This window comes from Macaca nemestrina, chromosome 18 (genome assembly GCF_043159975.1).
Source record: "Macaca nemestrina isolate mMacNem1 chromosome 18, mMacNem.hap1, whole genome shotgun sequence".
Classification (NCBI taxonomy): Eukaryota; Metazoa; Chordata; class Mammalia; order Primates; family Cercopithecidae; genus Macaca; species Macaca nemestrina.
This window is the reverse complement of record NC_092142.1, coordinates 49,258,787-49,283,426: the sequence shown is the minus strand read 5'-3', so window position 1 is coordinate 49,283,426 and position 24,640 is coordinate 49,258,787. Positions and strand designations below refer to the sequence as shown.

Below are 24,640 nucleotides of genomic sequence, written 5' to 3'. Positions count from 1 at the left end.
AATTCAATTTCCCTTGCTCAAGATATAGGTACATCACAATTATTGGTTAAATTAATATTAAAGCGATTGTAGACAAGTACAGTATGCAAATACAAATCTGAACTTAACTAGTTAGATCATTGCTTTCATTTGTTTGGTTATTGCTTAATAATTCTTCCTAAACTCTAAGATTTATGAAACTCATTTGAGTTCTTTTCTCTGGAGACATTTATCTTACAGCTCTCTGTCTCCTGGAGGCTGGATTTGGGACTCTCCTTCACCTGCTTCCTGGATCTCATGCCTTCCTCTTTCTTGATTCATTCTCTTGTTCTGGTGGACTCTTAATTCTAGGAACTTCCTAAGAAAGCATACACAGCGGGTAGATTTTATAAGTTCTAACATGTTTGAAAATCTGTGTTCTACCCTCATACAGGTTGATGGTTTGACTTGTTTAGATTGAAAATTATTTTCTTTCAGACTTTTGAAGGCATTCATTACTTTGTTGTTTTCTGGCTCCCAAAATTGGTGTTGGGAAGTCTGTTGCCATTCTGATTCTTAGTCCTTTGCATATGACCAGTATTTGCTAACTTGAAATTTTTAGGATCTTCCCCGTTATCTTCAGTGTTCTGACATTTCGCAATTAATACTTGTGCCTTCAGTTCAGAGCTGTTTGCTTGAAGTGTTCCTGTGTTCATTTCTTTCCCTCCATTTTTTCTTTTCTTGGTTTCTGGAACTCCTGCCCTTTAGATATTAGACTCCTGAACTGATCCTCTAATTTTCTTATGTTTTTCTCATATTTTTTCTGGGTGTGTGTGGGGCGGGGGAGGGTTCTTCCTTCAAGGAACATCCCTAAAATTTCTGACTTTTCTGGATTTATTTCAGATCTTATACCTTGAATTTCCAAGAATTTTTTCTTCTTCTCTAATTGTCCTTTTTGAATTAGCACCCTGTTCTTGATTTTAGATGCAGTATATTCTTTTCTTTTTCTGAAGATATTAATTGAAGTTTTTTCCTGTTTTTTCCTCCTAAGTTTTCTTTTGCTCCCTGCCCTAGTCTGTCTCTCCCCCAAATTCTTCCATTTATTCGTCTGTCTCTGTTTTCTGTTGAAAGCATCCTTTAGTTGTCTGTTGAGCTTTTGCAGTCTCTACAAAGCTGATTAAATGCTTTTTACCTAGATAGAGGTTGTCAGTTAATGGACTTTATTGTAGAGTGACTAACAGGGACTCGGTCATTTTGGTGAAGAATGCCCCAATGTCTGTACCTTACAGGTGTTTTCTCTGGGATTTTAGTTTCTCCAGAGAAAAATCCTCTCCTAGGAGATGGATTTTGCCAGTTTTATCCGTATTTCTGGAGCCAACTATGGGACAGGGGCTGAAGGTCTTACCACCCAGTTTTCTGAGTCTGGCATTTCTCCTCACTTTTGGCTCATCTGGAGATTTGGAGACTCTCAGGTTCCCGGTGTCTCCCAGTTCTGAGCTTTTCCAGGGTTTTGGGATTTGGGCTTTTTTCAAAGGTATCCACCTCTCTGCATACGGAGTATCTTGCTTTCTCTGTTCTGCAAATCACCCCATTTGCCTTCCGTCTCCCAAGTGTGTTGACGTGGCTTATCCACCTTTGTCCCTTATGTGCCCTTTGTTCCGGCCATTGTCTTGTTTAACAAAAGTTGAGGTAACCACTTTGAACCAGTCTGGTTTTTGTTCTGGCAGCTACCACCATAATCCCATGAATACATTAATATTCTTCATTTCTTGTTTTATTCATTATCTTATTCTTTATATTGACTACATAGTATTTAGTTACATGGATATACCATACTTACGACTATTACTTTTAAATCTTACATGTAATGCTGCAGTGAGCCTCATTGTACACACACCTTTGTACACTTGTGTAAGAATATCTTCAGGATAGGTTCTTAGAAGTCCCCCCCGCCGCCCCATGTTCCAGCTGCTCTATCCTTTCTTGACTGTGGCTCTAATGATCATCAGTCGCATTGTATTTTGATGTCATTGCACCTAAAATGGGTTCATATCCACAGTCTCTTCTGGACACAACACCTCTCAGAGTAGGACAGGTAGGGAGATGGTTTCTATTTCACATTCAGGGGTAGAGACTTCAGATCATCTGGGGTGTCACTGGTTCTGTAGGGACTGTTTGGGTCATTTTTTTTTTCCAGACTAGACCAGGGAAGCAGGGAGAGATTCTTTTTGCTAGGGTTATGTAGGGAGGGAGACCTTAGAGATGCCTCTGTGAGCTCTGTTCTGAATGTCCAGGAAGTTGTAGGGACAGTAGTTGCTGTGATCTCTTCTTGGGAGAAAGAAGAGCTAGAGTATGATTGTGAGGGACTGGCGACTCTTCTCTCAGTTCCATGCAGCTGGAAGGAGGACAAAGGATGTCCTCTTCCTTTCAAAACATTTTTCTAAAAGGCATACATAACTTCTGCTTATGTTTTACTAACCAGAACCTAATCACATAGTCACCTTAGCTGCTAGGGAGACTGGAAGATGTTGTCTTTTTTCTTTTTTTCTTTTTTGAGATAGGAACCTGCGCTGTCGCCAGGGCAGAATGCAGTGGTGGAGTCATGGCTCACTGCAGCTTCAAACTGCTGGACTTAAGTGATCCTCTCACCTCAGCCTCCTGAGTAGGTGGGACTACAGGCGTCTATCACCACACCCAGCTAATTTTTTCAAAAACATTTTTTTTTAAGATGGGGTCTTGCTATGTTGTCCAGGCTGGTCCCAAACTCCTGGGGTCAGGTGATCCTTTCACCTCAGCCTCCCAAAAGTGCTAAGATTACAAGTGTGAGCTACCATGTCTGGCATTTTAGTTGTGGGGAGTGAGGGGGGGGGGTATTGTACCTTGCTAAAAATTAGGAAACAGTTACTTAGGAAAATAAGATAAAGGGGGAAGTGCACACGCGCGCGCGCGCGCGCACACACACCCACACACCACAAAGCCTTATAATTTTTCAAAGGTGCCTTAGTTAACTGAATTTCTTGTTTTGAATAGGAAGGCCCTAACTATATTAGTTTAAAATGCCCCAGCAGGTAGGATCAGCAGTATTTCTCCCTGTACAGCAGTGGTATTTAATGCCAACCAAAGCATTAGGGGTACAGCGTGCTTTGATTTCCACCAGACACCACACCTATGAAAGTGATGAATTTTCTTATTCCTTAAACGTTCTGATGCTGAGCAGTTGGCAAAGAGTTTGCCTGCTGGCATGACTCTTAAAACATTAATTTTCCTTTCCTAAATGTTCAGTCTTATGTTTTCCCATGTTATGTGAAAAATAAAATAACGGCTCGTAAAAAATGCTCATGCCATCTGATCTAGTCGTACATACACAAGACGATAGTTAAGTAAAACTAAGATGCAATAGGTAAAATTCTATGTGGCTGTTAACTTGATAAAATGATTTATAAAAATTACAGATGTATTTTCTAAAATTACATTAGAGGAAGTAACCATATACACACCCATTATGATTGTAACACAAAAAAATTACACATACATTTTACAGATAACAACTGCTACTTATCAGGCATGTAGTACATGCTAGGTTCTGTGCTGAGCGCTTTATGTACATCATCCTACTATACTCCCTCCTGTAATCCTGTGAGACTGGTGTTAATCGCTGTATTTTGTGGGATTGTGGTACAATATACATAGCATAAAATTTACCATTTTAATTATTTTTAAGTGTGCAGTTCAGTAGTGTTAAGTGTATTTACATTTTTGTGCAACTGTTTTCCAGAACTTTTTTATACCCATTAACAACTCCCCATTTTCCTTTCTCCCTCTCCTCAGACTTTGGCGACCACCATTCCACTTTCTGTCTCTATGAGTTTGAGTGCTCATATAACTGGAATGATACAGTATTTGTCTTTTTGTAGCTGGCCTGTATCATTTAGCACAATGTCCTCAAGGTTTATCTGTTGTAGCAAGTGTTGGAATGTCCTTCCCTTCTAAGACTAAATGCTACTCCATTGTATGGATATACCACATTTTATTTATTCATCAGTCAGTGAACATGTGGTTTGCTTCCACCTTTTGGCTGTTATGAATAATGCTGCTAGGAACATGAATTGTACAAAGTTCTCTTTAAGACCCCTACTTTCAGTTCTTTTGGATACACACCCACAAATAGAATTACTCGATCATATTATCTTCTCTTTTATAAATGAGAAAATTGAGGCTCAGGGAGGTTAAGTAACTTTACCAAGGTCACACAGGTAGTGCCAGAACAGTAACTCAAATTCTGCCCTTAAGAAGTCTTTAATCTAAAAGAGTTGTTAAAGTGGGCACCAACCTCTGCCCACAGCCCATGGGGAAATAAAGTCAGTGCCCTAACAGAGGCAGGGTTCTTTTCTGCGGCTCCTGAGAGTACATGGATCTGGGGGAAATCACAGAAGACTTTGCTCAGGAAGCAGCATTTGAGTTGGGCTTTAGAAACAAAATACAGTGATGTAACACTATATGTTCAGTTAATGTGGGGTCAACTATATGCCCTGAGAGAAATGGCTCTTTTTATGGTAGTTCAGTAGAAGTATTGTAAGATTGTAAGTCATGAGTATTGTACTTTATGTACTACTTCAGGTATTTTCCAAGGTGATCTGACAACTCAGTTTTTATTTATGTGCTGACTTTAGATGATGATCCCTGAATAGAATGATAGGCCACTGGGTAGAGACATGGAGGTCAGGAAAACCACACACCAGACAGGATTATGGAACTGTTGTTAGAGGATTAGCTCGAAAATGGGCAAGAAGGAGATGTGTATAGGGGACATAAAGTAGATCTCTTTTTAAACACAGAATGCGTTGGGGGGGGTAGGGTAAGATCTGAAAGGCAGCTGAGATGGCCGAGTAAGGAGTTTGAGTTTCAGTATGTAGTCAGTCAAAAAATTTGAGTGGAAGAATGATAAAAGCTGAGCCTTAGTAACATAAATCTGGTAACAGTATCTAACAAATATTGAATGGAGAGATTAGAAACTGTAGAGAGACTTGCATAGAAAGCTTTTTATTGAAATAGCTCAAACGAGTGGTCTCAATTCCTTTATTGAAACTCTCTTGCTGTTCTGAAGAACACAGTCCTAACCCGAATGATGTCTTAACAGCTTTGTAGGTCAACTTCAGGTTTAGTTGCTGAAAGAGGTTAGGCCAGTCACATTGCTTAGGGATGTTACCAGAATAAAATGAGAAAGATAGTAGTCGTTAAGGAAATCTTTTTACTCAAAAGCATTAACACATATAGGATGCATTAACACATATAGGATATTATAAAGCTAAAATTAAGTAAAACTTTAATGAAAATTACAGTAAATTCCAGTAAATACCTATTTTATTAAAGCACTATGCTAAGTCCAACAGTGGAGTCAGACTCATAACTAATGTTCGAGTGTTTACTGTCTGCCAGACACTATTCTAAATTCTTTGTGTATATTTACTATTTTGATCCTTAGAAATAATTCTGTGAGGTAGGTGCTGTTAGTATCTCGTATTGCTGATTTAACTGAGTCACAGAGTATGAGGTAGCTTTTAACTAGAGAGGAGCAGTGACTAATCATATTAAGCAAAATGAGAATTCTGGCAAAACAGTTCATTGACTTGTGCCATCTGTCACACCTGGGATCTCCGGGCTGCTGTAGCTTATCTGGCTTGGCAGAAAACCCTTCCCCTTTCTCAGCATTGGTCCGTGTGTCTCCTTCCTGAGGTAGTTATCTCAACCCCAAAAGACCTCCAAGGAAGGAAGAACTCGGAAAAGGGGCCTTTGAGTAGCATTGCTCCTCTGCTAGAAGGCTGTTTATCTGTTTCTTTATTCAACAAATATTTACCTAACACCTGTTATCTGGCCAGATTGTACTAGGCTGCAGTGATTAAGATAGATAAATAAATAATATCCTATAGGAGCTCAAAGTTGGACTCAGAAATCAGACATGAAAGTATAAGTAAACCTCACGGCCTGGTAAATCCTAAGGGAGGTTTTACTAACGTGTTTCAGGAATCCAGGGAAAGGTATGCCTCATTCTGCCGTGGGCAGCCAGGGGAAAGCATCATAGAGGTAATGGCTAACCTGTGTAGCAAATGCTGTTTTTAGCCTAGGGCCAAAAGTGATGTGCAGCTGCAAGGAAATGAAACATTTTTCATTGGATTCTAAAATCAGCTGTTAAAAGGGACCTGTACATTGTTTTGCATATTGGAACATCACTTGAATATATGTATGTGTATATATCCTCCAAAAGTAACCAACCTGAAGGACAGTACTTATTACTAAGGACTTCAGCTGTTAATTTGCATGTTTTTGTGTTCCTATTTCATGCTGTCTCCTATGATTAATTACTTCTGCAAATACTTAGCAAGTATTATGTGTTAGGCATTGCTGAGCTTGCAGGTATGGAGCTGAATAAGGCAAGGACCTATGTCCAGAGGAAGCTCCAGTAGAACAGGCAGGTGTCATTTGTTGAGTGAATAATGTGGTTTGGTGAGTGTTAAATCCTAATAATCTGAGCAAAGATTTGCTTTAAAAGCATTACTCATAGATTAATAACTTACCATCAAGTTGTGGGCAAATTAGAATCTAGTCAGAAGTGAGTAAATGTGTTTGTAGTTATGGAAATAGCCCCTCTTCCTTTCTCCTGCCTCAAATCTTCATGCACGCAAGATATTTCCTCTGCCTGGAATGCTGTTCCCACACACCCACCTCCACCCCCAACCTGGCTAGATTCTTTCTCCTTCAGATCTCAGCTCAGATGTTACTTCCTCATGGAAACCTTCCCACACTTTTCCAGTCTAAATTATTTTCACCCAAAAGTTATTCTGTCCTTGAAATCTGTTTTGTTGTTGTTTTTAAGACTAGTCAAGTGAAGCAGTGGTAATGGGGAAGGAACAAAGAAATCTGTAGCTGGTTGTGATCAATTAGTTGTAAACATGTTTTTTTTTTTTTTTTTTAATGAGTTGTTTAATGCGCATCTCTGCTGTTATAAACATGTTTATTTTTTTAAATGAGTTATTTAATGAACATCTCTGCTGTTCCATTCTGAGCTCTGTAAGAGTAGTGTTGTATGTATTTTCCCTTTCACTATATAGCCACGCAGTAAAGCCTCATTTATTGAATGAATGTCCATCATGTGCTAAGTAATGTGCTAAAACTTCACATAAACTTTAATCCTTAAAATAGCCCTGTGAGGTATGTATTGTTTTGTCTATTTTAAAGATTAGAAAATTAGACTCCAAAAAATTACATAGTTTATCCATGATGCCATAGCTAATTGCATAGTTTATCCATGATATCATAGCTTTGCCACCTACTAGTGGCGAGGCCAGAATTTAAACCCACTTTATAAACTAACTGTAAACTCTTCTTCCTTAACTACCTGAAGTTAAATGGCACTAATATTTTTGCTTAGTTTTCTCTGTGTAATTAACAGAATTTACTATTAACCAGAACTATGTTAACTTATGGTTTTACATAACTGTATTCCTTTAATAAGTGACATTGACAACAGGATTCTACAGCATACTCTGAATTATGAAGAAGAAAATGCGAAGGTTGGAATCAGAATTTTAGGTGGAGAGAGACCTGTAGAGATCAAAGCCTTGTGTTGTACAGATGGGAAACTGAGTCTAAAACAGTGGGATACCTTGTTAAAAGTCATATGCTGGTGAACTAGAAGCTAGATCTCCAGATTCTCAGTCTGGAAATAGGATGCTACAATATCTCTATTCAGTTTAGGGTAGTTTCCAAGCGTATGTTTTTATATTCTTTTTTCTTTTGGACTCCCTAGCCCCAAAGACTTCTTACTTTACTGAATAATAAAGTAGTTACTTTATATAAAGGATAACTAGGTAAAGATACTAGTTGGTGTAGTTCAGAAACATTATACCCTCCGTTGGTACTTTTTCCACTTGGCTAGTTCGTAATTGACCATCTCTTTAACTCTGTAAGATAAATAATAACAGTTAAATCTCCATCTTGCGTGTGATAAAGAGGTCTGATGAGAGTAAATGAATTGCCTAAGGTCACAGTGGTTTTTTACTTTATTCTTTTAGTTCTTTTTTTTGAGACAAGATCTGGCTCTGTTGTCCAGGCTAGGGTGCAGTGGTGCAATCTTGACTTACTGCAACCTCCACCTCCTGGGGCTCAAGCCATCCTCCCATCTCAACCTCCCAAGTAGCTGGGACTACAGGTGCACAGTTTTGTATCTTTTGTAGAGATGGGATTTTGCTTTGTTGCCTAGGCTGGCCTCGAACTCCTGAGCTCAAGTGATCCACCCGCCTTGGCCTCCCAAAGTTCTAGGATGACGGGTGAGCCACCACATCCAGCCAACAGAGTGTTTTTTAAGGATGAAGCTGGACTCCTAGAGCATAGGTTAGCAAGCTGGCCAACAATTTTAGTAAATAAATTTTTATTGAAACACAACCAAATTAATTCATTTACATATTATCTGTGGTGGTTTTCATGCTACAACATACTATAATACAAAAGCAGAGTTTAGTAGTTGTGACAGACCTTATGGGCCACAAAGCCTAAATATTTACAGTTTGGCTATTTTTGGTTTTTGTTTTGTTTTTGAGACAGAGTCTTGTTCTGTCGCCCAGGCTGGAGTGCAGTGGTGCGTTCTCGGCTCACTGCAACCTCTACCTCGTGGGTTCAAGCGATTCTCCTGCCTCAGCCTCCCAAGTAGCTGGGATTACAGGCGCACACCACCACGCACAGCTGATTTTTGTATTTTTAGTAGAGATGGAATTTCTCCATGTTGGCCAGTCTGGTCTCAAACTCCTGGCCTCAAGTGGTACACCTGCCTCAGCCTCCCAAAGCGCTGGGATTACAGGCATGAGCCACTGCACTTGGCCCAGTTTGGTCGTTTACCAAAAAGTTTGCTGGCCCCAGTTCTAGACTCTTGGCAGTGACACTGTACGAGTTTTTTCTACCTGGGAGAGTACATACTGCCTCTCAAGCTGTCCTTTCTTCACGGGTCATATTTAATAGGAAGGAATCTGTGTCTCTGTGGCTATTATTCTGTAGAACGGGTGTTCTAAACTTGCCAGTCTACCAAAGATCCATACCAGTGTCTCTGGACGAAGGATTTAAAATTTTCAAAGTTAAGAATTACTGCAACAGAATATGTTGTGAGGTGGTGAAAATACATTAATCAACTAACAGTGGTAACTAGGATCAAGCATGAGTTCATTTTATAACACTGCTCTCTGGAGCTTTTAAAACAACCATATATTCTGTATTAGGTGCTTTGGATTCTGAAAATAGAGTGCAAAGATCTAGATCAGTGATTCTCAAAGTGTGGTCCCGATACCAGCAACACCCACATGGCCTGGAAACTTGTTAGAAAGTACAAATTCTCAGTCTCTACCCCATACCTGCAGATCAGTAATTCTAGGACAAGGCCCAGCCATCTGTGTTTTTAATGAGACCTTCAGGTGATTCTAATGCACACTAAAGCTTGTGAACCACAAGGGGACCTCAGAATTTTTGTTTCTTGCCAAATCTTAAATAATCCTGATGCTACCAGTCTGGGGACCATGCTTTGAGAACCGCTGCTCTGGATACTAGAAATAAAAAATAGGGTATAGGCCAAGAAAATAGCTTTTTGAGTCCATAAGATCCTGTTGAGAATCTTGATTTTGATGAGCATAAAATGGGCATTGTTGGACAATTTTACTTCAAAATTTAAATTTTAAAAATGCATACATGTATGTATCTATATGTATTTTTTTCCTCTAAGGAAAGAAGAGGGCAGACAGAGATGAAGTGTCCCTTATACCCTTTCAGAGTCCCATTTCTCTCTTTCCTTCTAATAGAGAGAACCACTCTACTGAATTTGGTGTATATCACATGCATGTTTTTATAATTACAAGTTCTGTATAAATCTGTAAACAGTGTATGCTTACACATTTTTATACTTACCTCGTAACAGATAATTGTTCTGCAACTTTTTCTCCAGACTTTGTTTCTGAACGTTATCCATGTTGATACAATATCATTTTAGCTCATTTATTTTACCTGTTATGTAAATATGACATAATTTATTAATCCATTTTCCTTTTAATAGGCATTGGATTATTCCTATTTTTTACTATTTTAAACAATGCTGCAGTAATCTTGTACCAAGTCTCCATGTAGACCGTACGACAGGAAATTTCTCTGGTATATGCACAGGCAGTAGCAGTTGAGAAGTAGGATAAAGGCTTTGCTAGCTTTGATAGATATTGCTAATTGCTCTGCTAAGGATTGTTCCTATTCACCCAATTGCAAGGTATGAAAATCCCATTTCTCTACATTTTTATCAAAACCTGACATTTCAGACATTTTAAATGTTGCCAAAGAGAGGTGAAATAACTTCTAGTTTTTAAATCTATAATTACCCAAGTTCCAGGGAGCTTGAGCTAGTTCTCATGTTCTCAACATTTCACGTTTCTTATTCTGTGAGTTACCTGTAATGTCGCTTATCTGTTTCCTTTTTGGATTTTTTGCCTTTTTGCATAGATTTATAGATGCTCTTTATGGAATCTTTCTTAATGTTTTATAAGTTGTGTTTCAAGTACTTTATTTCAGTCTATCGTTAGATTTTTAACTTGGTTCATGGATTTTGTTGAGGTACCGAAATTTATCAACTTAATATCAAATGTATCAAGTTTTTCCTTAAAACTGTATTCTTTTTTTTTTTTTTTTTTTTTTGAGATGGAGTCTTGCACTCTCGCCCAGGCTGGAGTGCAGTGGTGCGATCTTGGCTCACTGCAAGCTCCGCCCCCTGGGTTCACACCATTCTCCTGCCTCAGCCTCCCGAGTAGCTGGGACTACAGGCGCCTGCCACCACGCCCGGCTAATTTTTTTTTGTATTTTTAGTAGAGACGGGATTTCACCATGTTAGCTAGGATGGTCTCGATCTCCTGACCTCATGATCCACCCGCCTCGGCCTCCCAAAGTGCTGGGATTACAGGCTTGAGCCACTGTGCCCGTCCAAAAATTTATTCTTTTTATATCTTATTTAAGAAAGTCTTTTTCTATTCTTGGGTCTTAAAGATGCTTTACTTTCATCTGAAGTTCTGAAGCTTTGCTTTGTACATTTAAGTCTTTATCTGGAATTCACTTTTGTGTATGGCATGAAGTAGAACTCAAATTCTATTTTCTCTTTTCAGGTAACCAGTTGTCTCAGTACCACCCTTTTGTCATTGACTTATAATCACCTCTGTGATACACTAAGATTATTCTATGTACATGGGTCTGTTTCTGTACTCTGATCTCTTCTGTTGGTTTAGTTGTCTGTCAGACCCACATTGTCTTATTATCACGTTACACAAATAATATCTGGTAAGACATATCATCTTATTCTGACCTTTTTCAAAACTATTGTGTTCTTAATCGTTCACTCTTCAAGGTAAATTAATGTAATTGGCATGTCGAATTCCATGAAAATTTTTGTTTTTAAATTTCAATTGGCATTACATCGAATGTATTGATAACTTGAGAGGATTGACTCTTTCAATTCATGAACATAGTATATCTCCTTTATTCAGGCCTTCTGCTGTGACCTTCAATACGTTCAATAATGTTTCAGTTTTTCCCAAAAGGTTTTGGGTATCTTTTATTAGATTTATTTCTATACACACTATGTTGCTTTTTTGGATAGTATTGTTTTTCTAACTGGTTATTTCTGGCATAGAGACGCCTTTTTTTTTTCCTTTGTGAACATATTATTCTCTCCTTTTCCAGTAGATGTCAGTAAAATACATTGAGCTCATTATTAAGAATATTTTCTTTGCAATGATGTCTTTTTACCCCTTAAAATGATTTGTGTATTTAAAGATATTGGTTCTGAAATATTTCTAAATTATCTCCCTTTGTTCCATTTAGGAGGATAAAAAGAAGCGAGATCGAGACCGGGTGGAGAATGAGGCAGAAAAAGACCTCCAGTGTCATGCCCCTGTGAGATTAGACTTGCCCCCTGAGAAGCCTCTCACAAGCTCTTTAGCCAAACAAGAAGGTTGGAATAACTCTGAATTAACTATCCTGAATGAGGATGCTGCAATTATTATAGCTCAGGAAAATAGTGGGGTTTTAGCTCCTAAGTTGGAGCTTTGTAATTGAATTTTTAAGTTTTTTCTCTCAAACTGCATAAGAGCTTTAAATTAGCTTCAATTTTGGATTGATACTCTCAGATAAATGGAATTTCTGTATGAGGTATTTAATAATGGCTATTATTAAATAGAAAATGATCTAGTAAATAATACTCTCTAGAATACTCCTTTTTAAAACACCCTTTTCCCTTCTTCTTTGCTTTAGAAGTAGAACAGACGCCCCTTCAAGAAGCTTTGAATCAACTGATGAGACAATTGCAGAGGTAAGTGTTTTTCCAATATTTTTATAACATAGAAATTAAAATGGTAAATGTGTAGCATCCAAACCACATTGTGCCTAACTCCAAACATACTTGATTTTAGTGAATGATAAATATTTTGCCTGGCAGCAGAAGTACTCCAAGAGGCTAACTTTTAGATATTCTTTATTTGGTTTGTTTCCCTGGCAACTTGAAGGGTGTTACATAATACTTTTAATGACAAATTTCTGTCTCTAAAGTAATTTCCGATGTTAAAACTTTAAGCCAGGAATAAACAATACAGCTATTTCCACTTTGCTAATAGATAGAAATACCTTCTGTGTATTTGTACAATGCTTATCATGCCATGAATGTTTAACAGTTATTAAGTATGGGAGAAAAAATAAAACACCATGAATAGAAATTATGGCCTTCTTTTAAAAGCAGAAATTTGTTTTTAAAATTTCAGTGCCTAGATTAAGCCAATGTTGAGTTCTTAAAAGGGAAAAGAATAACTCAGTCTTTATAAAACATTTATTTTGGGACGGGTGCTGTGGCTCACGCCTGTAATCCCAGCACTTTGGGAGGCCGAGGTGGGCGGATCACGAGGTCAGGAGATGGAGACCATCCTGGCTAACACGGTGAAACCCCATTTCTACTCAAAAATACAAAAAAATTTGCCGAGCATGGTGGCGGGCGCCTATAGTCCCAGCTATTCGGGAGACCGAGGCAGGAGAATGGTGTGAACCTGGGAGGTGGAGCTTGCAGTGAGCTGAGATCTGGCCACTGCACTTCAGCCTGAGCGACAGAGCAAGACTCCATCTCAAAAAAGTAAAATAATAAAATAAATAAATAAATAAAAATAAATATTTATTTTGATACCTCTCTTTACTCAAAGATATTTACATTATTTGCAAAGGGTTTATGGTTGTAGAGCATACATTTTTACAGTGGACTTTCTTTCATTGTATTGAACTTAAGTCAACCCAGAACACATTGTAAATAATTTTTCTCTAATGTAATCTGTATTCAATGCCTGTTTAGGTTTGCAGTTAAGATCAGAAGTTAGCCGAGTATAGTAGCTCACACCTGTAATCCCAGCACTTTTTGGGAGGCTGAGGTGGGAGGATCACTTGAGGCCAAGAGTTTAAGACCAGCCTGGACAACATAGTGAGACCCCATCTCTACAAAAAAATAAAAATCCTAGTGTGGTTGCACACACCTGTAGTCCCAGCTGCTCCAGAGACTGAGGTGGAAGGATCACTTGAGCCCAAGAGGTTGAGGCTGCAGTGAGCTGTGATAGCACCATTGCACTCCAGCCTGGGCAGCAGAATGAGACCTTTTCTAAAAAAAAAAAAAAAAAAAAAAGAACTTACTGGTCTCTCTTCTTTTTTGGTGTTTGAGAAAAATTACATCTCTAGTCTTTATATTTAAATAACTCATTCATTACTTCACTACTTGTCCAAAGGGAGTGAATAGGTATTGGGTATTCCATTGCAGTTTACAAGGTGTGACTGTAAATGTCATGACTGCTTTACAGCTTTTCTTGCAACATAAGACCAGAATGTAAGTTAATGATGTCACCTTAAAAGAAATGACTTAATTAAAAGAAGACATTCAAATGGCCAATAGGTATATGAAAAAATGCTCACCATCACTAATAATCAGAGAAATGCAAGTCAAAATCACCGTGAGATACCACCTCACCCCAATTAGAATGCCTGTTATCAAAAGACAAAAAAAAGAAAAGCTGGCAAGAATGTGGTAGTGAAAGGGAAATTGTATATATTGTTGGTGGGAATGTAAATTAGTATCGCTATTATGGACAACAGTATGGAGGTTCCTCAAAAAATTAAAAATAGAACTGCCATATGATCCAACAATTCATCTAGTGGGTATATATCCAAAGGAAATGAAATCAATATGTCCAGGAAATACCTGTACTCTCGTGTTAATTGCAGTGCTATTCATCGTAGCCAAGATGGAATCAGTCTAAGTGCCCATCAATGGATGAATGCATTTTTTAAAATGTGGTATGTATACACAATGGAATATTAATTCCACCATTAAAAAGAATGAAATACTATCATTTGTAACAACATGAATGAACCTAGAGGACATCATGTTAAATGAAATAAGCCAAACACAGAAGAACAAATACTGTGCAATCCTTTTGTAGTTCATAAGTGAAATGATTGGGTTTTCATGTTCCTTTGTGAGATATACCACCCTCAAACTTTGTTACAGCGTCAGCACATTACCAATCTGATGTGAAGACAGAAAATATGGTGAGGGCACAAATATGACATCATCTCATTCATGTGGGATCTTAAAAAGTTGATTTCATAGAAGTAGAGAGTAGAACAGTGTTTACCAGAGGCGAGGGAAAGGTAGAGGTGGTCAGCAGGTACAGAATTACAGTTAGATAAGAGGAATAAGCTCTGGTGTTCTGTTGCACAGTAAGGTGACAGCAGTCCACAACCATTTATTATATACATCAGAATAGCTAAAAGAAAGGATTTTGAATGTTCTTATCCCAAAGAAATAACAAGTGTTTAGGGTGATAAATATGCTAATTACCCTGATTTGATCATTACACAGTGATACTGAAGTATCCTTGTATATATGTATGTCAGTATATATGTGTCGAAACGTCATACTGTACCCTCTAAATATGTGCAATTATTATATGTCAATTAGAAACAAAATCTTAATGAAAAGAAAACACTTCAGAAAGTATTTCTTAGTCTAAAGACGTTAGCATTGTTAAAAACATTTTGGGAATTAGATCCCAGAGCCACACTGTTTTTGATTAGTTTTAGTGATTGGATGATTCCTTATCCTTACCAGGAGCTAAGCCTGGTTAAAAAAAAAAAAATCTAGTTGATCAAGTTTGATAATAGCATTTTTGGTCAAAACTAGACGGGGCTCTGTATTAAAATGATTGACCTAGGAGTTAGATAATTTCCTCCAAAGGGTAGCTTCAGGAGGCCGCCCAGAGATGAATGCTGCCATTACGGTAACTCCTGTGGACGGTGCACATTTTGATGTATAGGTCCTGACTGGGTATTTTTGCTTGTTGTCATTTTTCAGTCTCATTGCTTAGGCACCCTGCTCTGAAAAACAAAGGCAGATTCACATAGACCTGAATCAGATTTCAACTCTTTATTTAATGCATGGCTTAGGATAAATAATTTCAACCTCACTGAACCTCAGTATCCTCCAGTGGTGGAGGATACCACCACTTTGATGGCTTTTGTGAGGATTAGATATAAAATATGTCAAGTGCCTGCCACTTGGACTAGCAACATGGTAAATATGTTTTTTAAGTTGTTATTTTTTAAACCATATTTTTACTGTTATTCTGTGGAGTAAGAAAACTCTTGGTATGCCAGATTTCCAGAAGGAAAAAAAAAATCAGCATAATGATTTAATCATATAAAGCACTCGTTCTCAACCTGACAGTACTGGAAATACAAATGCCAAATACTCAAATCCCAATGCCAATACTCACCTGTGGAAATATCACTGCCTGGACCCTACCCTTTTTCCCCAAGAGCTTCTGATACAGTGGGTCTAAGCTGAGTCTTCCTCCCGCTTCTTCCCTGCATTGGAATTTTTTTAAAGCTCCTGTGTGATTCTAATGTATAGCCAGTGTTGAGAATCTGTGATGAAGAGCACTAGTTTTCAAATTTGGGTTTCTGATTTTGGGGTTTTTTTGGTCTAGTCCTGTTTTGGCACACATATGGAGGTATAAAGAGGAGCTTTTTAATGTCAGGTTTTTTTTAGCATCCCCCACATATGCATGATAAAAGTTATATCCATTGATGGAGAAAATAGACATACATGGACCAGAAATGCAAGCCTATTAGAAGTTAATATGGAGGATTGTAGATGTATGTTAATAGTTACTATTTCAGCCTTTTCCCCTTTGGTTAATTAAAAATATGCAGTGCTGATCTCCCAAAGGTTAAAACATTGGTCAGTTAGTTGAGGTTTATTTTGCTTCATTTTTTCCTATATAGGTGGAGCTGTTAATTAATGAGGCTTTGTATTTTATAAGAAAGAAATCTCCATCCTGAGGGTACAGCTAGTATGTAAAACTTACTTGTTATTAAATAGTTAATAGACTTTAAAATCATTTCTTCAGCTTTCAGTTAAAAATATGTTAACATATTACAAATTCTTTCTGCATCTGAAGGGTTTCCTCTGACTTATGCTCCTAAACCGTTAGATTTGTTTGTAATAGAATAAAATATAACATTGTCTTTTGCATATCTTCACAGAAAAGATCCAAGTGCTTTCTTTTCATTTCCCGTGACTGATTTTATTGCTCCTGGCTACTCCATGATCATTAAACACCCAATGGATTTTAGTACCATGAAAGAAAAGATCAAGAACAATGACTATCAGTCCATAGAAGAACTAAAGGTAACTCTTCAGTCCTATATACACAAAATCTTGGTAGAAATCTGCATATCTGATATTCAGAATCTTTCTCATTGACCTTTTATTTTGCAAAGAATTGAGTTTATTTTAAGATCCAGTATCTCTGTGGTTTTTTTGCTTCAGAAAACTTTTTATGAGCTTGGTGATGGAAAACCAGATGAAATAGGTCATCTGATATCTTTCATTCATAATTATTTTTGTCTTTAGTGAAATTTTGAGTTTGATATGTATTCCACAGTATATTTTTTCCAACCTTAGAGTGAAATTTTTAGCTTTAGATTAATACAAGTAAAATTAATATTTTAATGAAAGTTGAGGGTTTTTTCTATTTCTACATATAAGGTATGCATATTGTATTAGTCCATTCTTACACTGCTATAAAGAACTGCCTGAGAGTGGGTAATTTATGACGAAAAGAGCTTTAATTGACTCACAGTTCCACAGGCTGTACAGGAGACGTGGCTGGAGAGGCCCATGGAAACTTACAGTTGTAGTGGAACATGAAGGGGAAGCAAGCACATCTTCACATGGCAGCAGGAGAGAGTGAAGGGAGAAGTGCTACAAACTTTCTTTTTTTTTTTTTTTTTTTTTTTTTAGATGGTTTACATTTTTTTAATTAAGTTGTGGTTTTTTGTTTTAATTTAAGTTCTAGGGTACATGTGCACAACATGCAGGTTTGTTACATATATATACGTGTGCCATGTTCATGTGCTGCACCCATTAACTCGTCATTTACATTAGGTATATCTCCTAATGCCATCCCTCCCCCCTCCCCTGACCCCACAACAAGCCCCAGTGTGTGATGTTCCCCACCCTGTGTCCAGGTGTTTTCATTGTTCACTTCCCATCTCTGAGGGAGAACATGCGGTGTCTGGTTTTCTGTTCCTGTGTTAGTTTACTAAGAATGATGGTTTCCAGCTTCATCCATGTCCCTACAAAGGACGTGAACTCATCGTTTTTTATGGCTGCATAGTATTCCATGGTATGTGTGTGCCACATTTTCTTAATCCAGTCTGTCATTGATGGACATTTGGGTTGGTTCCAAGTCTTTGCTATTGTGAATAGTGCCGCAATAAACATACGTGTGCACGTGTCTTTATAGCAGAATGATTTATAATCCTTGGGGTATATACTCAGTAATGGGATGGCTGTATCAAATAGTATTTCTAGTTCTAGATCCTTAAGGAATCACCACACTGTCTTCCACAATGGTTGAACTAGTTTACAGTCCCACTAACAGTGTAAAAGTGTTCTGTTTCTCCACATCCTCTCCAGCACCTGTTGTTTCCTGACTTTTTAATGATCGCCATTCTGACTGGTGTGAGATGGTATCTCATTGTGGTTTTCATTTGCATTTATCTGATGGCCAGTGATAATGAGCATTTTTTCATGTGTCTGTTGGCTGCATAAATGTCTTCTTTTGAGAAGTGTCTGTTCATATCCTTCACTCATTTTTTAATGGGGTTGTTTGATTTTTTCTTGTACTTGAGTTCTTTGTAGTTTCTAGATATTAGCCCTTTGTCAGATGAGTTGATTTTCCCCCATTCTGTAGGTTGCCTGTTCACTGTGATGGTAATTTCTTTTGCTGTGCAGAAACTTTTTAGTTTCATTAGATCCCGTTTGTCAATTTTGTATAAGGTGTAAGGAAGGAATCCAGTTTCAGCTTTCTACATATGGCTAGCCAGTTTTCCCAGCACCATTTATTAAATAGGGAATCCTTTCCCCATTTCTTGTTTTTGTCAGGTTTGTCAAAGATCAAATGGTTGTAGATGTGTGGTATTATTTCTGAGGGCTCTGTTCTGTTCCATTGGTCTGTATCTCATGTTTTGGTACCAGTACCATGCTGTTTTGGTTACTGTAGCCTTGTAGTGTAGTTTGAAGTCAGGTAGCATGATGCCTCCAGCTTTGTTTTGGCTTAGTATTGTCTTGGCCATATGGGCTCTTTTTTGGTTCCATATGAACTTTAAAGTAGTTTTTTCCAATTCTGTGAAGAAAGTCATTGGTAGCTTGATGGGGATGGCGTTGAATCTGTAAATTACCTTGGGCAGTATGGCCGTTTTCACGATACTGATTATTCCTATCTGTGAGCATGGAATGTTCTTCCATTTGTTTGTGTCCTCTTTTATTTTGTTGAGCAGTGGTTTGTAGTTCTTGAAGAGGTCCTTCACATCCCTTGTAAGTTGGATTTCTTGGTATTTTATTTTCTTTGAAGCAGTTGTGAATGGGAGTTCACTCATGATTTGGCTCTCTGTTTGTCTCTTATTGGCGTATAGGAATTCTTGTGATTTTTGCACATTGATTTTGTATCCTGAGACTTTGCTGAAGTTACTTATCAGCTTAAGGAGATTTTGGGTTGAGACAATGGGGTTTTCTAAATATACAATCATGTCATCTGCAAACAGGGACAATTTGACTTCCTCTTTTCCTAATTGAATACCCTTTGTTTCTTTCTCCTGCCTGATTGCCCTGGCCAGAACTTCCAACACTGTGTTGAATAGGAGTGGTGAGAGAGGGCCTCCTTGTCTTGTGCCAGTTTTCAAAGGGAATGCTTCCAGTTTTTGCTTATTCAGTATGATATTGGCTGTGGGTTTGTCATAAATAGCTTTTATTATTTTGAGATACGTCCCATCAATACCTAGTTTATTGAGAGTTTTTAGCATGAAGGCTGTTGAATCTTGTCAAAGGCCTTTTCTGCATCTTTTGAGATAATCATGTGGTTTTTGTCTTTGTTCTGTTTATATGATGGATTACGTTTATTGATTTGCATATGTTGAACCAGCCTTGCATCCCAGGGATAAAGCCAACTTGATCGTGATGGATAAGCTTTTTGATGTGCTGCTGGATTTGGTGTGCCAGTATTTTGTTGAGGATTTTTGCATCAGTGTTCATCAGGGATATTGGTCTAAAATTCTCTTTTTTTGTTATGTCTCTACCAGGCTTTGGTATCAGGATGATGCTGGCCTCATAAAATGAGTTAGGGAGGATTCCCTCTTTTTCTATTGATTGGAATAGTTTCAGAAGGAATGGTACCATTCCTTTTGGTACCTCTGGTAGAATTTGGCTGTGAATCTGTCTGGTCCTGGACTTTTTTTGGTTGGTAGGCTATTATTGCCTCAATTTCAGAGCCTGTTATTAGTCTATTCAGGGATTCAACTTCTTCCTGGTTTAGTCTTGGGAGGGTGTGTGTGTGTCCAGGAATTTATCCATTTCTTCTAGATTTCCTAGTTTATTTGCATAGAGGTGTTTTAGTATTCTCTGATGGTACTTTGTATTTCTGTGGGATCGGTGGTGATATCCCCTTTATCATTTTTTACTGCGTCTATTTGATTTTTCTCTCTTTTCTTCTTTCTTAGTCTTGCTAACGGTCTATCAATTTTGTTGATCTTTTAAAAAAATCAGCTCTGGATTCGTTGATTTTTTTGAAGGGTTTTTTGTATCTCTATCTCTTTCAGTTCTGCTCTGATCTTAGTTATTTCTTGCCTTCTGCTAGCTTTGGAATGTGTTTGCTCTTGCTTCTCTAGTTTTTTTAATTGTGATGTTAGGGTGTCAATTTTAGATCTTTCCTGCTTTCTCTTGTGGGCATTTAGTGCTGTAAATTTCCCTCTACACACTGCTTTAAATGTGTCCCAGAGATTCTGGTATGTTGTGTCTTTGTTCTCATTGGTTTCAAAGAACATCTTTATTTCTGCCTTCATTTCATTATGTACTCAGTAGTCATTCAGGAGCAGGTTGTTCAGTTTCCATGTAGTTGAGTGGTTTTGAGTGAGTTTCTTTTCTTTTTTTTTTTTTTTTTTTTTAATCCAAAATGTGTTTATTGAGATGGTTTCCCACTCATCTTGATTCAGAGTGCTTTTAGTGCTGCTTCTTCCTAAAGGAACATCCTTCTGTAAGCCTTGCTTTTCCTCCTGTAGGCTGGCAGAGGACAGTGGAGCAGCCAACACACAAAACTACCATTTGTGCATGGCTAAAGACCATGGTGATTTTATAGCATCCTGGGCATTTCACATCCATGAAGTAGGAATTGGGGCTCTGCACCAGGCGTTTCTTCTTGTGTTTCCTCTTCTCTTCTGGGGAGGGATGAAGGAGATCCTTTGCGAGAGGCATGTTCTCGTGTGGGTAGGTTGTCACTGCCGGAAAGGCAAGTGAGTTTCTTAATCCTGAGTTCCAGTTTGATTGCGCTGTGGTCTGAGAGACAGTTTGTTATAATTTCTGTTCTTTTACATTTGCTGAGGAGTGCTTTACTTCCAACTATGTGGTCAATTTTGGAATAAGTGCAATGTGGTGCTGAGAAGAATGTGTACTCTGTTGATTTAGGGTGGCAAGTTCTGTAGATGTCTATTAGGTCCACTTGGTGCAGAGCTGATTTTAATTCCTGGACATCCTTTTTAACTTTCTGTCTTGTTTATCCGTCTGATGTTGACAGTGGGGTGTTAAAGTCTCCCATTATTGTATGGGAGTCTAAGTCTCTTTGTAGGTCTCTTAAGGACTTTCTTTATGAATCTGGGTGCTCCTGTATTGGTTGCATATATATATTTAGTATAGTTAGCTCTTCTTGTTGAATTGATCCCTTTACCATTATGTAATGGCCTTCTTCATTTGTTTTCATCTTTGTTGGTTTAAAGTCTGTTTTATCAGAGATGAGAATTGCATCCCCTGCTTTTTTTTTGTTTTCCATTTGCTTGGTACATCTCCGTCCCTTTATTTTGAGCGTATGTGTGTCTCTGCACGTGAGATGGGTCTCCTGAATACAGCAAACTGATGGGTCTTGACTCTTTATCCAATTTGCCAGTCTGTGTCTTTTAATTGGAGCGTTTAGCCCGTTTACATTTAAGGTTAATATTGTTATGTGTGAATTTGATCCTGTCATTATGATGTTAGCTGGTTATTTTGCTCAGTAGTTGATGCAGTTTCTTCTTAGCATCAATGGTCTTTACAATTTGGCATGTTTTTGCAGTGGCTGGTACCGGTTATTCCTTTCTGTGTTTAATGCTTCCTTCAGGAGCTCTTGTACGGCAGGCCTGGTGGTGACAGAATCTCTCAGCATTTGTTTGTCTGTAAAAGATTTTATTTCTCCTTCACTTATGAAGCTTAGTTTGGCTGAATATGAATTTCTGGGTTGAAAATTGTTTTCTTTAAGAAATATTGGCCCCCATTCTCTCTGGCTTGTAGAGTTTCTGCCAGGAGATCTGCTGTTAGTCTGATGGGCTTCCCTTTGTGGGTAACCCGACCTTTCTCTCTGGCTGCCCTTAACATTTTTTCCTTCATTTCAACTTTGGTGAATCTGACAATTATTTGTCCTGGAGTTGCTCTTCTCAAGGAGTATCTTTGTGGTGTTTCTCTGTATTTCCTGAATTTGAATATTGGTCTGCCTTGCTAGGTTGGGGAAGTTCTCCTGGATAATATCCTGAAGAGTGTTTTCCAGCTTGGTTCCATTCTCCCCCGTCACTTTCAGGTATACCAATCAGACATAGATTTGGTATTTTCACATAGTCCCATATTTCTTGGAGGTTTTGTTCATTTCTTTTCGCTCTTTTTACTCTTAAGCCTCTCTTCTTGCTTCATTTCATTCATTTGATCTTCAGTCACTGATACCCTTTCTTCCACTTGATCGAATTTGGCTACTGAGCCAAATTCAAATGACGCTTGTGCATGCGTCACGTAGTTCTGGTGCCATGGTTTTCAGCTCCATCAGGTCAGTTAAGGTCTTCTCTGCTCTGTTTATTCTAGTTAGCCATTTGTCTAATCTTTTTTCAAGGTTTTTAGCTTCTTTGTGATGGGTTTGAACATCCTTCTTTAGCTCAGAGAAGCTTTCTTCTCCGCTCGTCAAAGTCATTCTCCTACCAGCTTTGTTCTGTTGCTAGTGAGGAGCTGCGTTCCTTTGGAGGGGGAGAGGCGCTCTGATTTTTAGAATTTTCAGCTTTTCTGCTCTGTTTTTTCCCCATCTTTGTGGTTTTATCTACCTTTGGTCTTTGATGATGGTGACGTACAGAAGGGGTTTTGTGTGGATGTGCTTTCTGTTTGTTAGTTTCCCTTCTAACAGTCAGGACCCTCAGCTGCAGGTGTGTTGGAGTTTGCTGGAGGTCCACCCCAGACCCTGTTTGTCTGGGTATCACCAGCGGAGGCTGCAGAACAGCAAATATTGCAGAACGGCAAATGTGGCTGCCTGATCCTTCCCCTGAAACTTCGTCTCAGAGGGGCACCCGGCTGTATGAGGTGTCAGTTGGCCCCTACTGGGAGGTGCCTGCCAGTTAGGCTACTCGGCGGTCAGGGACCCACTTGAGGCAGTCTGTCCATTCTCAGATCTCAAACTCCATGCTGGGAGAACCACTACTCTCTTCAAAGCTGTCAGACAGGGACGTTTAAGTCTGCAGAAGTTTCTGCTGCCTTTTGTTCAGCTGTGCCCTGCCCCCGCAGTCAGGCCTCCTTGAGCTGCGGTGGGCTCCACCCAGTTTGAGGTTCCTGGCTGCTTTGTTTACCTACTCAAACCTCAGTAATGGTGGGTGCCCCTCCCCCAGCCTCGCTGCCGCCTTGCAGTTCGATCTCAGACTGCTGTGCTGGCAGTGAATGAGGCTTCATGGGCATGGGACCCTCCGAACCAGGCACGAGATATAATCTCCTGGTGTGCTGTTTGCTAAGACCATTGGAAAAGCACAGTATTAGGGTGGGAGTGTGCTGATATTCCAGGTACTGTCTGTCACGGCTTCCCTTGGCTAGGAAAGGGAATCCCCCGACCCCTTATGCTTCCGGAGTGAAGCGATGCCCTGCCCTGCTTCAGCTCACACTCTGTGGCTGCACCCACTGTCCAACAAGCCCAGTGAGATGAACCCAGTACCTCAGTTGGAAATGCAGAAATCACCCGTCTTCTGCATCGCTCACGCTAGGAGCTGTAGACTGGAGCTGTTCCTGTTTGGCCATCTTGGAACCTGTCGCTACACACTTTCAAACAACCAGATCTTGTGAGAACTCACTATCACGAGAACAGCAACGGGAAAATCTGTCTCCATGATCAAATCACCTCCCACCAGGTCCCTCCCCCAACATTGGGGATTACAATTCAACATGAGATTGGGGTGGGGACACAGAGCCAAACCATATCACATATACTCTAAAGTAAAGGATAAATTGGCTTGTCCAGAAATACTAAAGAGAAGTTTAATTACATTTTCTAATTTGATGAAAGTTAATTGCTTTCTTGAGTTCATTTTGGCTATATTTGTTGAACATATTTTCTTCAGCTTTAAGAAGAGAATAGAAAATTTACAAGGACCTGAAAGCTTCTAAGATAATATATATATCTGTTATAGATGAGATTTTTCCCGTTTGGGGGAGTGTCCTGGTGTGTGTTGATTTCAGGGAAAGGAACTGTGTATATTAAAATTTACTATGTATTCAACAGCCACAAACTTAATTGGTTTAGATAATATCTGTTTTATCTCTACTTTTTTTGCATAACCATGGTAGTGCTCACCTGACCTAGGGGTTAGACGCTAATTGGTTACCCTAATTAGTTATTATCCTAAAAATAAAATAAGATAGTGTCTTTACAGCCGGGCACAGTGGCTCATGACTGTAATCCCAGCACTTTTGGGAGGCTGAGGCGGGTGAATCACGAGGTCAGGAGATCAAGAGATCAAGACCATCCTGGCTAACACAGTGGAAACCCTGTCTGTACTGAAAGTACAAAAAAATTGGCTGATGGTGGTGGCGGGCGCCTGTCGTCCCAGCTACTTGGGAGGCTGAGGCAGGAGAATGGTGTGAACCCAGGAGGCAGAGCTTGCAACAGAGCGAGACTCCATCTATTAAAAAAAAAAAAAAAAAAATTTCTTTACCTAGTCCCTTTTTTCATCCACATATTGATAAGCAGAGATTTATGAAGAATAC

The 24,640-nt window shown here is 38.8% G+C and overlaps 2 protein-coding genes and 1 non-coding gene across 5 annotated transcripts in view; 2 read left to right on the top strand and 1 right to left on the bottom strand.

Annotated features, from left to right (window-relative positions):
• Positions 1 to 24,640, top strand: part of LOC105492283 (bromodomain containing 7) — a 53,890-nt gene that overhangs the window by 2,298 nt on the left and 26,952 nt on the right. For all 3 annotated transcript variants that reach the window (XM_071084517.1, XM_071084518.1, XM_071084516.1), the window contains exons 3-5: positions 11,848 to 11,977; positions 12,277 to 12,334; positions 16,597 to 16,741. In XM_071084517.1, coding sequence (XP_070940618.1) covers positions 11,848 to 11,977; positions 12,277 to 12,334; positions 16,597 to 16,741 — 333 coding nt within the window. The remainder of the gene's footprint in view (positions 1 to 11,847; positions 11,978 to 12,276; positions 12,335 to 16,596; positions 16,742 to 24,640) is intronic.
• LOC112428552 (small nucleolar RNA U13) lies at positions 14,478 to 14,581 on the top strand. The gene has a single exon (XR_003020557.1). It is a non-coding gene; the product is annotated as a small nucleolar RNA U13 (small nucleolar RNA).
• Positions 20,532 to 21,141, bottom strand: LOC139359871 (small ribosomal subunit protein eS27-like). Its single transcript, XM_071084519.1, has one exon. The coding sequence runs from the start codon at positions 20,861 to 20,863 to the stop codon at positions 20,612 to 20,614; it is 252 nt and encodes an 83-aa protein (XP_070940620.1). The 5' UTR covers positions 20,864 to 21,141; the 3' UTR covers positions 20,532 to 20,611.